This window comes from Phaethon aethereus, assembly GCF_964289735.1.
Source record: "Phaethon aethereus genome assembly, chromosome: 5".
Lineage (NCBI taxonomy): Eukaryota > Metazoa > Chordata > Aves > Phaethontiformes > Phaethontidae > Phaethon > Phaethon aethereus.
The window spans coordinates 69,615,771-69,635,847 of record NC_138579.1 but is presented as its reverse complement, the minus strand read 5'-3'; the positions used below and the strand labels follow the sequence as shown (position 1 = coordinate 69,635,847).

The window sequence follows — 20,077 nt, the reverse complement described above, 5'->3', positions numbered from 1 at the left end:
ATAAGTCTTGCTTGCAAAACCCGTCCCTGTTGGAGTAAACAGCATTTTATGAAGATACTCCCTTTCCACCTACTGCAGTTCTACATCAGCGATACACTCTGTGTCACCAGGTGTCCTTTGGTACTGCTGAGAGGGAAAAAAATGAGCATTTGGCTACACAGTATTCCCATGGAAACAAGACTGCAAAAGCAAACAGAGCACACATACAGAAAAATAGTAAATCTTTAGGATACATTATTACCCAATACTAAATCATGAAAGCCCACGAAGTGTTAGGAATCTCGCTTCTCAATAAAACTAGGTGGCTTCTAAGTTCTAAGCGCTGCTGTTTAATAAAACCACAGCTATTGGAAAGTTTTCTATACAAAATCCCAAATTGCACAGCTGTGGAGCTGCAGCAGGAAAACAATTTATCAACCTGACTTGGTTTAAATTCCAGTAAGAATTTTCAGAAACACTAAATCTATTCTCAACCTGACAGCAAAACTATTCCCAATAATCTAAAATCGGTAACATTAACCTTTTGATACCAAAGTTGAGCCAAGCTATTTGCATAGATATATTTATTCTTAGCTTTTAATACTGAAAAAAAAAATTTTGAACTTGAACATTTGAACAATGAAATATTTAAACCAGGTAACATCGTAGGAAAAATGTGTTTAATACCACTGGATGCATTTGGGGATAAAATATTTAAGTTTTAAAATATAGCAAAAAAATATGGTAAAATATTGACTTAATAATCACAAAGGCTGTAGAACAGTATTTTTTGAGGAGATGAACCCAGGTATACCCCATTACTGAGACAAAACCACCAATGCAACAGAAGTGTAGCAAGACAATTCCTTAAGGTATAGGTATGAAATACTTGCTTCAAAGGGAAGGACAGAAAACATTTAAATAGATTTATTTTTCAAGTGTTTACATAAGCCATGGACCAATTTGTTTTAAACGTTGAGTTGAAGAACTGCAAAGACATATATACAGGTATGTTTAAGGCCATCAGAAAATTTAAACCTGACAGTTAACTAAAACATAATTTTGAAGACTTAATTTATATGGTAGATGCATTACTAAAATTTATTCTAAAATTGAATAGCTTCAAGAAAGGAAATACGTTTTCATTTAATAATAGTCTAATGGATAATTACTAAAATTTATCTTGATACCAAAATTTCAGGTGTACTCTTGATCCACTATTGGGTATTTGAGCACATTCAATAGAAAGGAGAAATTGGCCACCGTACTTGGAACTGAGCTAGTTACACCCACCCAATTATTTTATGAACATTAAAAAGTGGGGGGGGAGGAGGGGGGGAACAGAACCTAGCTTTTAAAATTAATGGGTTAATAACTGCAGCAAGAGCTAACGACAATAAATTTAATTCAGAACAAAATCTCAAGTTAGGCTGATGTTTTCCTAATATAGTTTGTTTTAAGCGCTGCTCAAACTGGCTTTAGGATGTGGATTTTGGAAAACAGATTTCCTTGCCTCCTTAAAGGCTACATCTACAGAGCCACAAATAATTTTAACTGCATTATATTCAAAACGCCTAAAAAAGTCGTTAATAGAATAGCACCTCATGCCTTAGATAAACCATTTAGAAAATTAGTTTTTCATCAGAGACTCTGCCATACCACACCAAAAATTCAACACCACCCAGTTTCTGAAACCCTGTAGGAATTGAGACAGATGCTGCTTTTAGGTTTTTATATGAGGGTCAGGAGCTTACTTTCACATAGAGGAAGAGACATTAAATTTAACAGTCTACTGCAGTGTAGATCTTTTCTTTCCCTTTAACGTTAAACCATTTGAATGCAACATCAAACCCTAAGCAGCGAGGTACAGTCGTCAGTCGTTCTCAAAAGTATGGAACCTTTCCTCTTTAAAGTTGTACTGACTGGGATGAAAACCATTTGAAGGTAAAAGCAAGCAGTATTTGCAAACCGGGAAGTCTGAAGGACCTTCCTCATCTCCTTCCCTCTAGAAAAACAAACTGGCCAAACAGAAACACATTATAGTTTGAGCAATTAGCCTTCTTCATGACTATCAGGTATGCTAATCTGATGTTAAATAAGGGATTTTCCCCCAAAGTTCATGTCAAAGCTCCTTCTGTTAAATTCTGCCACTGACTGTAAGACAGCCAAGATTAGCATGACACCAGTCACACACTCAGATGCTGATGTGGTGATGGAACAGCCAAAGAAATTTTAACAAATTTTGTCATTTAGAGAAAACCAGAATTAGAAGGAAACTACATAATTTTGCAACTTTAAGTTTCCAGTAAAGTTCCAGACAATAATCATTAACTATATTTAAGCCTGGATTTAAATAATGAAATCATATTCTTTCCAAGTTCAAAAGGAAAGTTACATTGTACAGGATGGTTTCCTGCTTGCCCTTCAGATGAGGCACCCATTTTTCAGTCGAGCAGTGGTGAAAAACACCTACCCATCCCATACGTAGAACTTGGTGCCAGCTCAAGCTCTTAAAAACCTTTCTAGTCCCATTCACACTCAATGCAGAATGAATACTGTAAAAACAGGTGCATAGATTTGAAAGACATAACATATACAGTCTACTTCATATAGTCACAAACCTCGACTCCAGCTATAAATTTGTATCTTCAACGATGTGTTTCGATACTTTGCATACACTTTAATAAAGAACAGTTTTGCATGAGCAAGAGGGATGGATGATCTTTATTTTTCCAAGATGTGACTATCAGCCTCATTAACGGGGCTGGTACATGAGCAGTGTTCTCATGTCCCTTTGTATCCAGAGGAGACTTAGGATGGGAGAAAACTGAAGAATACAGCACAATTTTGTCCACTGAGCCCAAACACTTGCATCTCAGATTTGCATTTATCATGAATGGTTCTTGCAAAGAAGATCTAAGAAAAGTCAACTACTCAGCTTAGGCAGTGCCAGAACTTAAAAAAACCCAGGAAGCTTAAAAAAAACCACAGGAAGATCAAGATTTTTCTCACAAATTGTTTTGTATCTTATTCTTCTGGACCACAAAGGTTTTGCCCTATTTGCTTTGAATCATACGAAGTTTAACCACTTTTTCAGTATCATTTATCATCTTTTTCAATATTTGTCCAGAATTAAAAGACTTTCCAGTAACTCTTCCCTCTCTAAAGCAGTTACCCAAATTCCATTTGGGGGAAAGAAGGAAGCTCGATCCATTCTCCAGAGACACACATGAAGGTAACCTGTAACCCTACCAAAGAATCTGCCTGTCTAACAAGTAAGGTTGGCAGGACATTTTGAGAAGACACATTTTTAAGGTCACCAAGTTCTCTCAAAGTTATAAAGTCCCAGCAGAATACATTAACTGGCTAATAACAGTCATCAACATTACTCTTCCCACTAGTGTGAATGTTACGCTTTGCAGATTGCTATACACAAAAAACAGTGTCTTGGAAAGAAAACAGGAGTTAAGTGAAGTCTAGACCTCCCTCCACAGCAAAATACAAGTCGTATTGGTGAACTGTTCTTAAAAAGATGGCCCCTATACAGGGAGAACATACAAGTAAAATGTAGGACAAAATCGACCTTAGGCATGAGTCAACAAGTTCATGCTTTTCAAGTTAAATACTTAAGTTGTAGGATGCCTAGGAGGCATCCAAGCTTCCCAGACACAGTAACATCAGGTAGAAATACCTGGAAACTCAAGTGACTTACAAGTTAGTTACTCAAGAATCCTGAAGCTAGCTAATACACTGAAGCTAGAAGTTAGTTCTCAAACACATACCACAATACATTATCACAGCCTAGGAATATTAGACAATGAAGCCCCTGCAAAAATAAAAATCTGTATCTCCTCCTTGTAGCTGTATCTGCAAGAAGGCAGTCATAACTAGTCTGTTATGCTCCCAAAAGACCGATTCACAGAAGAATCAAGTAAAACCACTGAAAAGTGCAACTGATGGGTCTACATACAGGCTCAGAAGTAGCACTTTGTTACGCTCACTCGCGCTTTCCCACCACAGGCATCAGGCCCGAGTCATCCTAAAGCAGCACCTAACTAGAGTAAACGCAGCTTTGCCTCTGGCATCCAGAAAGGGCTCTACAACAGAACGGGCCCAGAACTGCCACTGTTTTGCCTCACTAGGATTACTTCTTATAATGGCCTTTGTTCAGAAGATGATCTTTTTCAAAAGACATTATCTAGGAGTGCTTGCGATCTGGATGTAACTCAGATCTAGAGTTAAGTTACAGCGTGAAGATGCTTAAAAGCTCCCCTGAACAGGCCAGACAACCAGTTAGTGGACCTGTGTGGATACTGGGACTCAAGCCAATTTTTCAGTATACTGTTTATTAGACACATGTATTGAGATTAAAGGAGTCAGTGCAAATTCCCAGATTAAACGCATCTTACGTACTTGTTTGACGGTTGTTATTATTATAACACATCTCCTTCTATCAGCATACAGCAGAGCAGCTACTCTAAAGACCATTTTCATACATGAAAAGGCTTACAAAGTTGTATCTCAATTAAGAGCCCTCTCAACTACCCAATGTTTTATTAATAAAGTTAAAAAAAAAAAAACAAACCCCAAACCTTAAGTGGAATGTTCTGATCCATTCAGCGGTCTTTAATACAGTATGCTGCAAGCTTTCTGTCAAACTACAATTAGCTATTTAAGAAGCATTTGGTGTGCAATGGAAAAAGCTGAAAAGCTTGTCTTGTAGCAACCGTTTACAAAGTAAGTTGATGCACAAAAAATTTAAAATAAAATTAAAAAAAGAATTCACTGTTTTCCTACATCAGTTCAACATTAAAAGGTTTGTCTTTTTATTTTTTCCAGTTAAAAAACAGCTGGGACTATTATCTCAGTAATAGCTTCCTAAAAAAGACACAGAACAGCAACTTCTCACCAGACTGCGGTTTATATTGTTATACTGGTACGGAATGTTTCTAGGCCTTGACTAAAACTGCTGCTTCTAGCCATCAGCATCATTTCAAGATGTCTGGTGTGTAATATTGTCTTCACACGCATATCACTTCTCTCGGTAAAAACATTTCTCATTTGTGCTCTTCACACAGAACATGGAAAAGTGATACTACCTCCTATTTGTATGGAGTTTCAGATAATTTCACAATTAAGTCAAAATACCTGACTACAAGTTCTGAAATTTCAGTTGCGATACAAAGTAGAAACAACCATCTGAGTGAAAACAACCTTCAATTTTGTACATAACAGTTAAACAACATGTAGCTGTTCCTTAATTTCACCTTTCCACAGGTAGGAATTATTTGATGAACAATACTTAACATATATAGCACTTTTCTTCTTGCATGTGCTATAGAATGCAACAGAACTACCAACACCTCTATGGAGGCAGCTATCAATATATTCTCCCCACTGCAGAGAGAGTGCATGTGCGCAAAAGGTAGGCACAAGTGATTTTCCAAAGATTATACCACAAGTATGCAGTAAATCTTGAATAAGACTTGGTATTTTCCAGCTCCTAGTCTTATGCCATTTCTTTTATACATTGCTGCCTTGAGGAAAAGGAAAGTCCATAAAAAGAAAAGTTTCCCAGAAGAAGTCACAGCTATTAGAATAAAATCAGAGAAACAGGAGGAGGAGGGTTTGCATCTATGCAGGAAAAAAGAGAAACTACCAGGGGAAAAAACAAACACAACCACCTTATGAAATGTCACCCCATTACATTACATTTGTTTCAGTCGTTGAAAACCAGTGTTCCAGGATACAATTTTTATAAACATGTTTTATTTGTCTTGTTTATTAGAACTGTAACTGCTGGCTGTCATTTCCCTTAAAAGGGGAAATCAATTCAAACACATACTGGTGCTTTTCAAAAGATAGCAATTAAAAGGGCAGCAGCAGCGGGCATTTGAGATTTCTTAAAACCTTCAAGGCTGCAGGAAAGACAAAAGGACATGTGACCAAAAGTGTTATGATTATCCATTAGAGATTTCCATCAGTACCGGCATCAGTTATTTAGGTGATAATACAGCAAGGTCAAGTATTAGTGACAGACAATGTGCAAGTCATAAGGAATGATAGAGAATACCAATCCTTACAAAAGTCATTGCTATCAAAGAAACTTAAAAGTGTTTTCGAAGAGATATCTAAATACTTCACATCAAATATACAGTGGCCGTCCAAATTATATCTCACATTTGTTGCAAAATTTTGTTGAAGTGCCAAATCAAAGCTTTTTTTTTTCTTCTTTAAAAAAAAAAAAATTACACAATTATATTAGCAGTTATGCAAGCAATCTTAAATCCTTAGCCACAGAAAACAGGGCCCTGGCGATGAGGAGTGCTGCAGCTAAGGGTGCTTCTTCTTTCTCAAAAACTGGCTATAAGCCTATTTGTCTATTTAGGGAAATATGCATTACTACACATCTTTAACTGTTCAGTGCTTCAATTTAATAAGAAAAAGCTGAAATGCAGTTGCTCTACCAAGCCACACTTCACCTTTTCCATCCTTTTATGGGAACATAAAGTTTCGTCAACTGCCACACAGTAAATCTTTTATGAATTTGCAGATTTTATCCAAATTTGTTACATCACTTTTAAATGTCAGAAGTGAGTCTTTGCTTTTTCCTGCCACTCCAGTTAACCATGGAGATTGGATCACCCTGAAAATTGCCTTTTTTGCTTTACTCTTAGCGAGGGTGAGGAATCTAAATCTCATGTGCAAGGCTCAAGATGATGCTTAGGACAGAACATGCAGAGTAAACGTTGTTTCGTTCCTTTCCATATCCAGGTAATATAAAGCTGGCAACTGTAGTCCTGTCATTATGGGTAATGAAAAGAGTCCCTTTACAACAAACTTCCTGTAAGGGAGAACAAATAGATAATAACTCTTCTGGTAACATGTATAGTACACTGGCCAGTGTGTTTTTGGCGTTTAATGCAATCCTGTGAATTTGTTTAATTCACTTGCTGAGCATTCATTTGAGGCATCCCTCTGTTTGGTCTTGGGGGCCCTCCACGACCTAGAAAACGTATGAAAAAAAAGCACTCGAATTAGGCATGAAGTCAGGTTATTTCAAAAATTCCTAAAAGCTCTGGCCTAAATTGGGTAAGAATTCCCAGGTGTGTATCTAGACTATATATGGCTCTAAAAGCTCCTTCAAATCAAAACTCAGCAGCATGTAAGCTGTCTTTACAGCTTCACCCCAATGCTTTTTTCCCCCAGAACTACAAAGTTGGAATCACTTCAAGTAAAAATGGGGAAAAAAAAAAAAAAATCAAGTCATGAAGATAAGAACCAAAGACTAAAATTAAAGGTTTTGTAGTAATATAAGGAACAGTTGGTTTACTGTATTTTAAATATAAAGTACTGTGAGATAACTAATCATGTTTTAACTTCCATTCTTTTCTTCCTTCATTAAGAGACAGCCTGTAGCTCACACTATCAGATTATGAGAACTGTAGGTCACCTGGGGAATCCCTCTCATGTTTGCCTGCATATCCCTGACAAAGAACCTCAAGACTTTTCTTCACAGAATTAATAAGGTTGGAAAAGACCTTTAAGATCATAAAGTCTAACCATCAACCCAACACCACCAAGCCCACTAAACCATGTCCTGAAGTGCCACGTCCACACGTTTTTTGAACACTTCCAGTGATGGTGACTCCACCATCTTCCTGGGCAGCCTGTTCCAATGCCTGACCACTCTCTCAGTAAAGAAATTTTTCCTAATATTGAGTCTAAATCTCCCCCGGTGCAACTTGAGGCCATTTCCTCTCAGTTCTATTGCTGGTTACTTGGGAGAAGAGACCAACAACCCACCTCGCCACAACCCCCTTTCAGGTAGTTGTAGAGAGCGATGAGGTCTCCTCTCAGCCTCCTCTTCTCCAGACTGAACAACCCCAGTTCCCTCAGCCACTCCTCATAAGACTTGTGCTCCAGACCCCTCACCAGCTTCATTGCCCTTCATTATCATTGTGCTTCCTAAAATATGCTCCGAGTTTCACCACAGCCTAATACTACGTTGAACTTCAGGCCAGAGTTCCACACTACAGGGCTTTCAGGACCCAGAGAGTCATGGACAGAACTCTTCAAAACCAAACTACCACACAGAACTGTGGTTTCACAGACAGCATACAGCCTTGAGCTGGTCTGACTGACAAGGCGTTCTGGTGGTAACTCAGAATTCTCATGGAAGTGTCTGTATCGAGACAGTCTCATCACCAAAAATCTACTAAAAAAAGAACTGTGTAAATAGTGTCAAAAATAAAATGTAGAAGTTCACCCACAGCCTCATTATGTATGTGGGGTTTTTTGCTTTGTTTTGTTTTCTCAGATGAACACGTGGCAAAGATTCTTATGAAGGTAAAGGACAACACACCTCCATAAGCTAAAAGCAACAATTCTATAGGAGCAAGGAACAGATGGGCATGGAGGGAAGTTTTATATCCTTAGATGAAGAGACCTCAACAGATGCAGTAGGACATCCTTTAATGCAACAGAGTAACACACTATTTTGAAGGCCTACAGTCAGCTCAAGCCCAATGCCTGCTTTAGAAGCAAGTCTTACTTTTAAACTACTAATGCACCTAGTAAGCAGATCTTAAGTCATGATAAACCTCACAAAAAAAAATTACTTTCCTAAGGCTTTCATTAATAAAAGGCAACTAAATAGTTCTGCTACATGTGAAGTGTCAAAAGCAATTGTTCTTTTAACTTTTAAAGAATTCCTCATTCAACAGCCAGCTAAACTTCCACCACAAGTTCAAAGGATCACAGTATAATTCAAGTCAGCACCTCAAGAGGTCCTCAAAGTCCAACCTCTGTTCAAAAGCAGGGTCAGCTATGGGGTCAGAGGAAAGTAAGCTTATTCTTCAGTTGTGAGCTGCTGAATGAGGAGTGAGGTTGCTTTTTAAATCTGAAACTCCCGAAGTTGGATCAAAAAACTTCCATTCAGCCCAGATCAATTAATCACTACTCAGGAATTACCTCTAGGAGCTCCCCGAGGTCCACTTTGTCCAGAGCCACGTTTGAAATTCTGTTGATATCCATCCTGAAGCAAAGAAATGAAAAAAGTTATGACATAAAACCTGGGTATTTTGTTATATTTCAGGAAGCTGTGAATTGCCAAAAAAAATAAGGAACTTTGAAAACTACGTGCACTGACAAAACACCTGTGACTTCAACATAAAAAATTTTATTAAGTTTAAATTAATCTTAGAAAAATAAATTCTTACTCCTGCTAGTACCTAGCAGGTATAATAAAACATACAATGACAAATTCTCTCTCCAGTTACAGGATGTGTTATTCAATATAACTAAGAAATGTAAATAGATGTATTTAGCCTTCAAATTTTTCAAACTACAGAGAGGTCAGATGAATTTGCTGAAGGACCCATCAACAAATGAAGCAACATTCTAACATCAGGATGAAAATCTATCATCTCATTTGCTTATGATGTTAGGGGATATGCAGAGTTCGGCATTTTCTAGCCAGTCTAAGCTTTGAGCAAATTGAGCATACTTCCTTCAGGACAATGAAATTCTACACAAATTTTAGAGTAGCAGATTGACATTGCAGAAGACAGGCAATCCCAAACAAGTTTGAAAAGTTAATTTCAATGGATTTAGTTTTTTAAGTTTCTTTCTGACAAAGCTGTGAAAATAATTCTATTTAAGAAAGAGTTCTTTATAATTCACTCAACCTTGCTCTAGTTGCTAGACTAATTCCTTTAGAGATCAATCAGCCAAACAGAACACGTTTCCCAATCATAACCAGCCATTTACTATTCTGCTATTTCTAACTATCTGTTTAGTACCTGAAACTTTTGACTTCATTAGCAATAAAAAAACTCCTTGGAAAAGTTTTCACTAATACATTTGTTTGAGTGCTTTCATTGACAGGAACTTTTTCCTTCTACTTCTAGACTATCACAACATAATGGTAGCTTACCCGCTGGTAGTTTGAATAATCCCGAGGAGCATTAAACTGTGGCTGCGTGTAACCACTGTTTGGAGTGTTGGAAAAGGAAGGACGGTAGCCATCGTATCCTCCTAAGGAACACGGTACAAGTCTTTCACTTGGAAATGATAGCCTATTACTGTATGCTACCATACAAAGAAAAGGACTAACAGCATTTTATCTAAACCTGAGGAAAACCCCCCTTTAGTAAATACTGTTTACCTGCAAGTCAAGCAAATGTTTGCAACATCAGTACTACACTATTACAAGACACAAGAATGAAAACCTAGTAACAACTGGGAGGAGACAGCAATTCAATGCATTCCTCTAGTAATTTGAAGTTTGATTTACATAACATGCAATCCAGAGCTAAACACACTACTGGGATCTAAATGTAATTAGCTGTGACCTGCAAGGCCACAACAGCCAACTCAAGCAAGAAGCTGCTCCTGAGCCAAGACTCTCCTGAGCGCTGGGAACCATGTCCAAGGATGGCTCCAGTCCCAAGGGTCTTACACCTGGAATCCAGCTCAGTCCTAAGCAGACAAGCAGTGACAAGTGCATTCCCTACTACAGTCAGTTGTATTTTTGTTATATAGGTTTCCCTTCTACTCTCCAACCTCATGAGAGGAAGAGAACATGGCAAGAACACACAGTACTGTACCCATTAGTCTAATCCCAGAACACCTGACAAGGGAACTGTCCCTCTCATTTTAACACACAGATCTTCACAACATTGACAGCCACATATAATAATCTCCAGGAATCATAAGAGTTCTCTTATTTACCCAGAACTACAGTATCATTCCTCTGCTCCTGTTAATTCCCTCAGAGTAACGACTTTTGGTCTTTTTTTGTTCTTGTATTTGTACATTATCCAGCCTATTTGCAATATGATGAAACATGGAACTCTTTAAAATGTGCTGCTTCTACCATAACTGGAACTAAAAAAAAAAAAATTCTGAAATACCAATTGGCACCGGAATTCCTCACTTGATTGTTGTGAAATCGTCAGATATTTCTGTGTTTGCTTATACCTGCAGTAGATGCCTAATCAAACTAACACTAAGCCTTCAGCGCAGAACAAAAAGTCTGTTTATATCTTACTGGGAAGCCTAACCAAACACCTAAAATTTAAGTTGCTTAAGTTAGCTAAAGCAAAGGGAATTTTTACTACAAGTTTAAATATCTTACAGAGATACTACTACAGCATAAAAACAACAGTAGGTCAGTTAACACTTGGTATCTTGACATGATGTTTCCAGAAAGAGGTAAGTAAAAGTCAAATGAGAGAGTTTAATAAAGCTGCTTACCTCTAAATCCATTTGCCGGTCCCCTGTAACCGTTCATTAAGCCACGAGCCCCACGTGATCCACCACGAGACACTCCTCGACTGTTATAATAAGGCTGACTGTTACGTGGAAATCCAGTATTCTGCTGGGGAGGTTGCTGGTGGTTACCCGCCACTTGATGAGTCTGGTCTGGGGAACCATGGTAAGTACCAACCACTATATTGGAAGCGGGGAGAAAAAAAATGAAGCATGAAAGTCTGTGTTTCTTTACGTTCCATATATATTCTCTTTGAACTCGATGTTCAAAGCTTTGAAATACCATTAAACATGTCAATAAATGCTCACCCATTCAAAGAAAAATAATCTGCAGAATTAAGTATCAATCTTACTAGTCAGATATCCCACAATATTAAAACAACCCAGAAACAGTAGAGTTTAAGTCAGTGTCAAGAAGTCTCTAGTGTAAGTTCAGCAACAAGTATTGCTAATGCAGGTACAATTTTCCTATACTATTTCAAACCCTTCAAAAATCAGCAACACACACTCTGGAAAAAACAGTACGAGTAAGTTAACCCACTTCTGTAACTTCCTCCTCTCTGAACTGGCAGAGAGCCACTAAGAAATCTTTGCTTTCACTAACTAAATTCTTTCTGTTAGGTGTAGCTGTGCTGACAAAGGTGAGATTGATGGGAACATTTTAACAGAGCTGCCGTTTTGACTGTACAGGCTGTTAGGCATGTGCCATGTCTAACTGATTTTAGCAAAAGGTTCTATTTTTTTCTGAACCTTACATCTGTGAGATGCAGTCCATATTTGCTCTCAGTTCTAGCTTACCACTTCCTTTGTAAAACATCACCTCAAATACTATCACCTTTTTTTAAAGCAAATTTATCCAACCTTAACATCAGCAGAGCAAGTACTCCACTATACTGCTTTCATCTTTAGAATAATCCTTAATCCTGTTCATGTTTTTTTTTTTTAAACCTATATAAAACTGAACTCAAGCAGCAAAATTCTTTTAACAGTTGGAGAAATATACACTGAGGTTCACTCCCTGCTGGATATTCAAACCAAGACAGAATAACAAAAAACAGGTACTGTTCAGGTGAAAGCTTCACACGACAAGGAACATTTGAGAATGTGCAACATGCTTTGCTACATCATCTAGTAGAACTTCACAGCCTGATCATCCGCTCTACACAAGCTACTGCCATTTTAGTTTTTGCTAATATAAGTTTACCTGTCTGGAGTTGTTCTTGCTGAAGATCTGATTGTTCTACTTGGTGGGGCTGATTGGAGAAACTCTGGTTGTAACTGGTCTGGTACTGATTTTGCTGCTTAAGGGTTTCTGGCTCATTAACAGGAGGAACAGGTGCATTCATGTTGAATACCTATAATGTTAGAAAAATAGCTCTCTGGTGCAATTCATTTTTTACAATTCTTCATTGCATCATGTAAAGAAGCGTGCAAGTCTGAGAAATGTGAAAAACCAATGACTATTTTATGTAATTACATGACTGATTCCAGTGTTTGTAGAACGCAAGGAATGATGACCAAAATAAAGGAATTCGGTATTAATTTACTACTTACTGTTTGCATGGATTGGAATGGAGCTGCATTAACATTGATTCCACTGCTATGCAAAGGCTTGCTAGATCCAGCCTGGAACACCTGTGGCTGGGATGCAGCGGGAAGTGATGATGATGATGGGGTCTGGTCTGCATTCAGTGACATTGAAGCCTAATAATTAAAACAACATTTTAGCATTAACAAAAACAACATTTTTGAATAATACCAAAAATTTAACTGCAAAACTTCACTTTAAAAAAAAAATATGACAATGCCTCAGGTTCACCTCAACAATGAGTATTTTCTACTTCAGCTGAACAGCCTCACTCATGACAGCACAATGGGAGAGGAAGAACCTAGCAGTCTTCTCTCTCATTAACTTGAAACACGAGAAAAAACTACAGGGGGAAATGAACAAGTTTGTGCACTGACTGCTTGCCAGTGTAAAAAAATAGATCACATTTCCTAAGCCAACAACACTGATGCTCACATGCTGATGTTGGCATCTTCTAACAAACAGACAATCTATGAAGTTAAAACTCTTACTACAGAGGACTTACTGGCTCAGAATTTTGAAATTAAACAGAACTGAAGTGGCCCTATCAATAGGTAACCAAAAATTACAAAACTTTATTTACAAAGAAACATAGACTAACATTTGATCACACTTGCAAGCAGAGTCCTTCCCACCTCCATGAAATCCGACTTACCTGAATCTGATCAATTGATTCTTTCTGTGGCCGTTGCTCTGTTGTGTGAGAAGGCTGATACATGGGTTGGGAGGCTGTATATCCCTCACTTGTAGAAGAAACCAAGGGAACCTGACAAGATAAACCCCAAAGCCCCCAAAAGTCATCTGATGTTCACACACAGTTTTATAAAAAGTATCAAAGAACTCTGGAATGAATGGTATTCTCTAGTAAAAGTATGTTTTCCAACAAATCTTTACAACTTTTTAACAAGTAGAGGTTTAACCACCTCACCTTGAGATATACTCTCAATATGCCACACCCCCTACCCCCCCAGCATATTGTAATCTGTGGATATTTCTGAACCAGCTGGGCATGTATATGCTTTTACTGAAGAATATCCTTCTTCTTTCATATGCAACCCCAACTACCATCACAATAAAGCTGGGGAAAGAGACAGAGAGAGGAACATACAGAAGTTTAAACGAGAGAACTCTAAGTTCATACAGAAATAGAGAAGTGCTGGTTTCCAATAGACTGAATTTGCTCATTTTATGGCCTCTGGTCCCCTACACAGAGTCCAGTGACAACTCTGGCCAACAAAGCAGAGGACTTTGCATTTAAGGTTACTGGGCACTTTAAGAGGCAACTGATAATGACTGCCAAGTGTGTTCACATTCCTTCTGAATGTTCAACAAGGTGAAGACGTATGTTTAGCTACTGCTTCCAAGATCCCCACGGGAATCATTGGCAGCACTGCTTGAGGTAAGGAAAATAAGAAAAAAATCCATTGGAGTAAGCCACAGACATCATTAAACAGTAACATAAAAGGTAGTGCAGAGAGAACACCTTGATAAAAAAAAATTATTCTACACCTACAAACCAACAAAACTGCTGAGAGTACTAGCACTTCAGCAGATACATACAGAGGAAAGTCAAGACAAAAAAAAACCCCACACAACACATTCCTTTTTCTATACATATGAGTGACTTAAAACTTGCAGACCTAATCTGGACAAGATCAAGCAATTTATACGACCATCACTCTGAGATACACAATCTATCCAGGCTTTTCTTTTGGTTTTCAAACATCTACAGGGATCAGATTCATTACTTGAGACACCAGCAGAGTCCTTCAGAGATGCCACACACGCTTAACACTAAATCAGAAGTTCTTTAATCACTAGACAATTCGGTAAGAAACTGACATCTTAATGAAAAGGCGAATACATCCTTTATATATTGCAGAAGCAAGCTTAAGAGATTCTATATAAACAGGAGTTTCAGGAAAGCTCAGCTGAAAATTGCATTCAAATTAACTCTGACTGCTCTACAACTCCAGTATTAAAATATTATCTGAGTAAGCAAGTGGGACTCACCCTTAACAGAACAAGTCGAAAACACCACCACAAACCATATAGTTAATCCATTAAATCTATTTGTGGTCTGACACACACTCGAACAGATACAGACTGCCCTTTAACCACATTATTTTGGTTTTGGCATTTCTGTCACAAACAAGCAAATAAAGCACGACTTTATCTAAATCAAAAAGACTTACATGTCACATTATTAGCCCATCTTGAACAGAACGCACAAACCTCAAGTTAAACTGCTGTATTAGAGTAGGCCTACACAGAACAGCATTCCAACATGTTCCTCTCAATCATGAAAAAAAACTCTTAAAATTCACCACTGTCACATGGGATACAGATTTTAAGTGACGGCAGTCTAACACACAGGCACGTGGAATTCAGTTTGTGAAATGAAAATAACACCCACACACCGAATTTGAAGACTGAGGTGATCTCCACAGACTGAAAGAACTGGTAACTGCCAAGAAGTCCTCACTGGGCCATTAGAATGAGCCACGCAAACTGCAACTGCTTCCGTGCTTGTGCCCTTCAGGTTAAGAGGCCTTTAATTCTAAATGCAGTTTCCTCAATAAGTTCATACTCCAGCCTTGAACCCAGCAGTTTTCCAACAGGGTAATGCCTGATAAGACTCCATCACAGAAAATATGCAATGTCTGCATAGCATAAAAACTGTATATAGCAATGCTTAAAAGCAACAATGCTGAAGAGATAGTGGAGATAACCAATTTCCCAAAATCAGAACTTCAGCTTTTTCTTTGAGTTTCTCATATAGTTAGGAATTAAATCCTATTATAATATCAATCAAGACCAAAATCAATTTAAATTCCAAAATACAATTTTTACTAAACGTTACCTGTGTAGCTTCTGGTTGCACAGGAACTTGATTAGGCTGGGCAAGTCTTGACTCAGCATGAACTGAAGTAAAATAATTTCACTTATTACATAGTATAATCAAACCTTTTACAGAATAGCATTACCATCTTATCTAATTCAGTTATTTGAGAGCTCATCATCGTGAAGATGATTATGCCTTTGGCATGGCAAAGCTATATTCAAAATACCAATTACCATTTCCATGCAAAACATGTTTTTTCCAGTTGTCCAAAATAATCCAGCAATTTCCGAAAAGCTAAGCAAAACTGTATTTTGTTCATTTAAAAAAAGTTTAAAATTTTTTTCTTTTTTTCGCTTCCAAGAAAAATCTAGAACCAAGTGAGAATCCGAAGTCTACAAATAGTATGCTTCAAAAGTACCACCAGTTTCTGAGAAAAACACACTTTAACAGTACTGTATTATTACTTCTGATGACCCCTTTACTATGTAGCAGTAACTGCAACATTTCTAATAGATGACTTGCAGGCTTCCCCAATATTTATGTTTAGGATTTACCATTACAAACCTGGAGGGCAAACCATTTGTGGTATGTCCAAATTCTGTGCTGGGTTCATGGGCTGTGCAGATACAATGGCAGGATCAAGTGTTTGGTTCTCAAACTCCAGCATAGAGTCCTGGGAAAAAAATAAAAAGAATCAAATCAAATTTACTGTATTTTAAAAATAGTAACATTCAGAATACAGAAATGACCAGGTCACAATAAAGGAAGCTTAGTCCACCATTACACAATTGCTGGTTTTACCAGCAAAAACTGATCTCAAATCAATTAAGATACTAAAAATTCCAAAACATATTTATCACAGTAAAAATTCAGTCCACGTATACAAATTAGAACTTATCTTAGAGAAAGATAACTGCAGGGAGACTTTAATAGGCAGACAGAATAGGCAGCAATCTATTCTTTATCCTAAATTAGTACTTTGTAGGAAGAAACAAGAAAAGGAATGTAACAAGTGTATGCCTCATTTGTTGCCAAGGTGTCTACTCTTTTCTTTGTGGAGGAGGAGAGGATTTTTCTGATGTATTCCATAATCTCCCAATGCATTTTCAGTTGTTCTGACTTTAGAGGTTAAAGGAGAGCCTTCAAGATGCAACCCAAAAAGCATTTTCTTCATGTGTTGTGTAAGTTTTCCATAGCACAAAATTTAGAACTAGCTTACAGAAGTGCTATTATTTCACAGCTGTTCTCACTTAAGCAGCAGAATACACTATGGCACCCAGTGATGCACAACTTTCTGCCTTTAGTAGAAACAAGGACTGAAAAGCTAAATAACATTCTAATTGTACTCTGACAGCAACACAGGTTTGAGGGCTTTGGATGAGATCTTGCCACACAGCACTATATGGTTTGCAAGACCATTGTATTTTTCAAATGAACTACCGCAGACTCTTTAAATCATGACTAACAGCCAGAAAGTGCTATTTTCTTTCTTTGATTCCAGCTTCACAGTATCATGGTGGGTTCATCATACCTGCATGAAGTTATATGGGCCCTGCATCTGCGCCATAAGGTCCTGTACTCGCTGTCTTCTAACAAGAGGATCTGCTTGAGCCACAGTAGTGAGCGTGTGAGGTTCAGGAACTGGAGGAGATGTAGCTTGTGTCTGTTGCTGCAGCGAATTTACAACCTAACAAGAAACAAGCAACCGACTGAAATTTCAGCTTAAGATGACACTGCACAGAAGTGACTCAGTAGTTCTTGCAATTTATGGATACTGCCTAATCCATTACGGTCATAATTACTATAGTACTCTTGAAGAAAAATACATCCTCTTACAGTCATGCCAATACTGGTGGCCAGCTACTGATCTGAGCACTGCACAGGACGAGAAAGTTTAAACACTGTGCTTTATTTGCTTTCCATCTACTCTATTCCCCACTAAGAACGGCACTAACAAAAAAATGCATTCAGTATTATGGGGACTTTTTTAGAGCAGGATTTGAGATGGAAATTTAACAACATTTGGAAAGCTCAAGAAAGTCAGGGAAAACTAAGTTTCAGAAATGTGCACACATGGACAACAATTATTTTCTCGTACCTTTTTTGTAAATATAAGTAGAGTCAGAATTTTTTGGTCTTTCTTAAGACTTCAGAATTTTAAATTTTCATGGGCATACCTAGACCTGGGTTCTAAAGTGTTATCCTAGCTAGCTGATCTATGGTCTCAGAGAACAGGAGGGAGCACTGTGTGATGAGAAGATTGCAAGACAGCACCATGGGGGTACAGCAGAAGCTTTTATATATATATATATATACACACACACACACATATATATAGTGGGCAAGAAGGCTCAGATTTACCAAACATATTCCAACATGGTGCACATAAACAAAGGTAAGACAAACAGCAACATGCTTTCAAATACCACCTTATCAAAGACAGCAGAGCAACCAGGAAAGCTGAACATGAGCATCTAAGAACCATCATCAAATAGCTTGAAAACAGACAGTTACAAGACCGTCGAACTGCACAAAGCAGCACTTTCTCATTCCTAACCAATTTTGCTCTTTAGGCAACTCCCATAATACAGAAATGCCATTTTCAATTTGCATTCATGTCAACAACTGTCCCTTAAAAAGATAATTGTCAGTAACTTGTCTGTCGCTTCTCTATTCCCATGAGCTTTTCATTTATTAATAATCTTCAAGATAAACAGATAAGCCTCAAACTTAGAGTTGCACGGGATATATATTAGCATATGTGCATCTGAAAGTTCAGAATATTTATGTAATGTATCTGGTTTCTTATAAGAACTGCAGAAGAGAGATTCTTGTACAGCAGTCATGAGAAGTGATAAAGTAGTCCTATTTTAGACCTATTTTAGTTCTAAAATCACAGGTCTGAACTTTAAACCTGAACTCCCTCTATCCACCCTCAAAGCTGGCAATTTTTTTTTAAACTTTTCAAAGAAACCTACAGCATCTTCCAGGACACTTACTCCTCACTCAAGATTTACAAATATTGTTTGTATGTGACATTCTGCACATGTAATTGCCTCACAAACTCCAAATGACTCTTTCTTTGGCCAAATCCCTAGTCATTTGTAATAGAAAATTAAAAAACAAAAAGTATCTCTAAATAAAACTAAAAACCATCCACAACCTACATTCCTCTTCTAGATTCCCTTCAGATCCAAATCTCCACTATTAGACATCGAAAGAGAAGCAACTTGACAATTCCCATGGAGTATACCCTAAGGTTGTCCACACTGGAAAACAAGCACCACCCAAGTTTCAAATCATGGACTGTTTCCAAATTAAGAATTAAGCCCTGTGAGTGGAGGGTTTTTTTTTTCTGAAAATGTTATTCAAAGCACATATGCAGACCCTTCTCTTGCACATTACAAAGTTTTAAAATGACAAAATAGCAGCTACCTATTTCCTATATGAGTATTACCAAAAATGTTCTCAATTATTTGAGTACTATCACTCAACTTACGAAGTCCAAGTCATTCATAACAACTCAGTATCTTCAGGAAAAAACGATGGAATAATCAAGAACACAGAACAGGACAAAAATCTATCAAACGTTTTCCTTTTTCACAAATAGTACAGTCATAACTTCATATGGTACTTAATATTTTACACTATCTTCTTCAAACCTCTTTTTTTAATGTCAAAAGAAACTGTTTAGGGCCTATTCCTTTAGTCTTATTATCACTACCAGGTACTTTGACCTATTATAATCATAGCAGGTTGAACCTATTAAAAAATGTCCAGTTTTGCGTATTAAGTTGCCTATGGACAGGCTGTAGTTCTAAAGTTAACAGCTTTCTAACAGTCTACTGCATAAAAAAGGTACACAGACTACTCAAATATAAGGATCATTATTCAAAAAGAGAATGATTACCCAACCATACATCTGCATTCATCTTGGGGGCACAGCAGCAAGGCGAAACCTTTCTTTTAGGAGTGCTGAACCTCTCTGCAGAATAGTATTTGACTCAAACTGCATGCTCACCTCCTGACACCCTGCCTCCTGACACCCTGCCCATTGACCTTCTCAGTAGGCAGAGCTGCCCAGCCACAATTAGAGGAGAATGACAGGGTATAAAAGGCCAGGGGGCAAAGGAGGAGGGAAGGAGGAGAGGTAAGAACAGAAGTTAATGAGACCACAAACCAACCAGAATGAACTTTTGTTCTGGCAGTCACAGAACAGTTTCCAGTTCCACAAAAAACCACACACATCCATAAAACCAAAGTGCCATAATCTAAGACACAGAGAACTTTGTATACAAGCAGATTCAGATTCTCATTACAAAGTAAGCAGTATAAAAAAAAAAAAAAAAATCACCCCCCCCCCAATCAAAACAACCACAGAACACCCACAG

The 20,077-nt window shown here is 37.7% G+C and overlaps 1 protein-coding gene across 2 annotated transcripts in view; it reads right to left on the bottom strand.

The window, feature by feature from the left end:
- Nucleotides 1-6,788: 6,788 nt before the first annotated feature.
- CAPRIN1 (cell cycle associated protein 1) overlaps nt 6,789-20,077 on the bottom strand; it is a gene marked incomplete at its 5' end in the record, with an annotated part of 34,261 nt that continues 20,972 nt past the window's right edge. For both annotated transcript variants that reach the window (XM_082000924.1, XM_082000925.1), the window contains 10 exons: nt 6,789-6,985; nt 8,953-9,016; nt 9,917-10,017; nt 11,239-11,433; nt 12,458-12,608; nt 12,808-12,957; nt 13,497-13,607; nt 15,705-15,766; nt 16,251-16,359; nt 17,218-17,373. In XM_082000924.1, coding sequence (XP_081857050.1) covers nt 6,921-6,985; nt 8,953-9,016; nt 9,917-10,017; nt 11,239-11,433; nt 12,458-12,608; nt 12,808-12,957; nt 13,497-13,607; nt 15,705-15,766; nt 16,251-16,359; nt 17,218-17,373 — 1,164 coding nt within the window. In that variant the 3' untranslated portion in view covers nt 6,789-6,920. The remainder of the gene's footprint in view (nt 6,986-8,952; nt 9,017-9,916; nt 10,018-11,238; nt 11,434-12,457; nt 12,609-12,807; nt 12,958-13,496; nt 13,608-15,704; nt 15,767-16,250; nt 16,360-17,217; nt 17,374-20,077) is intronic.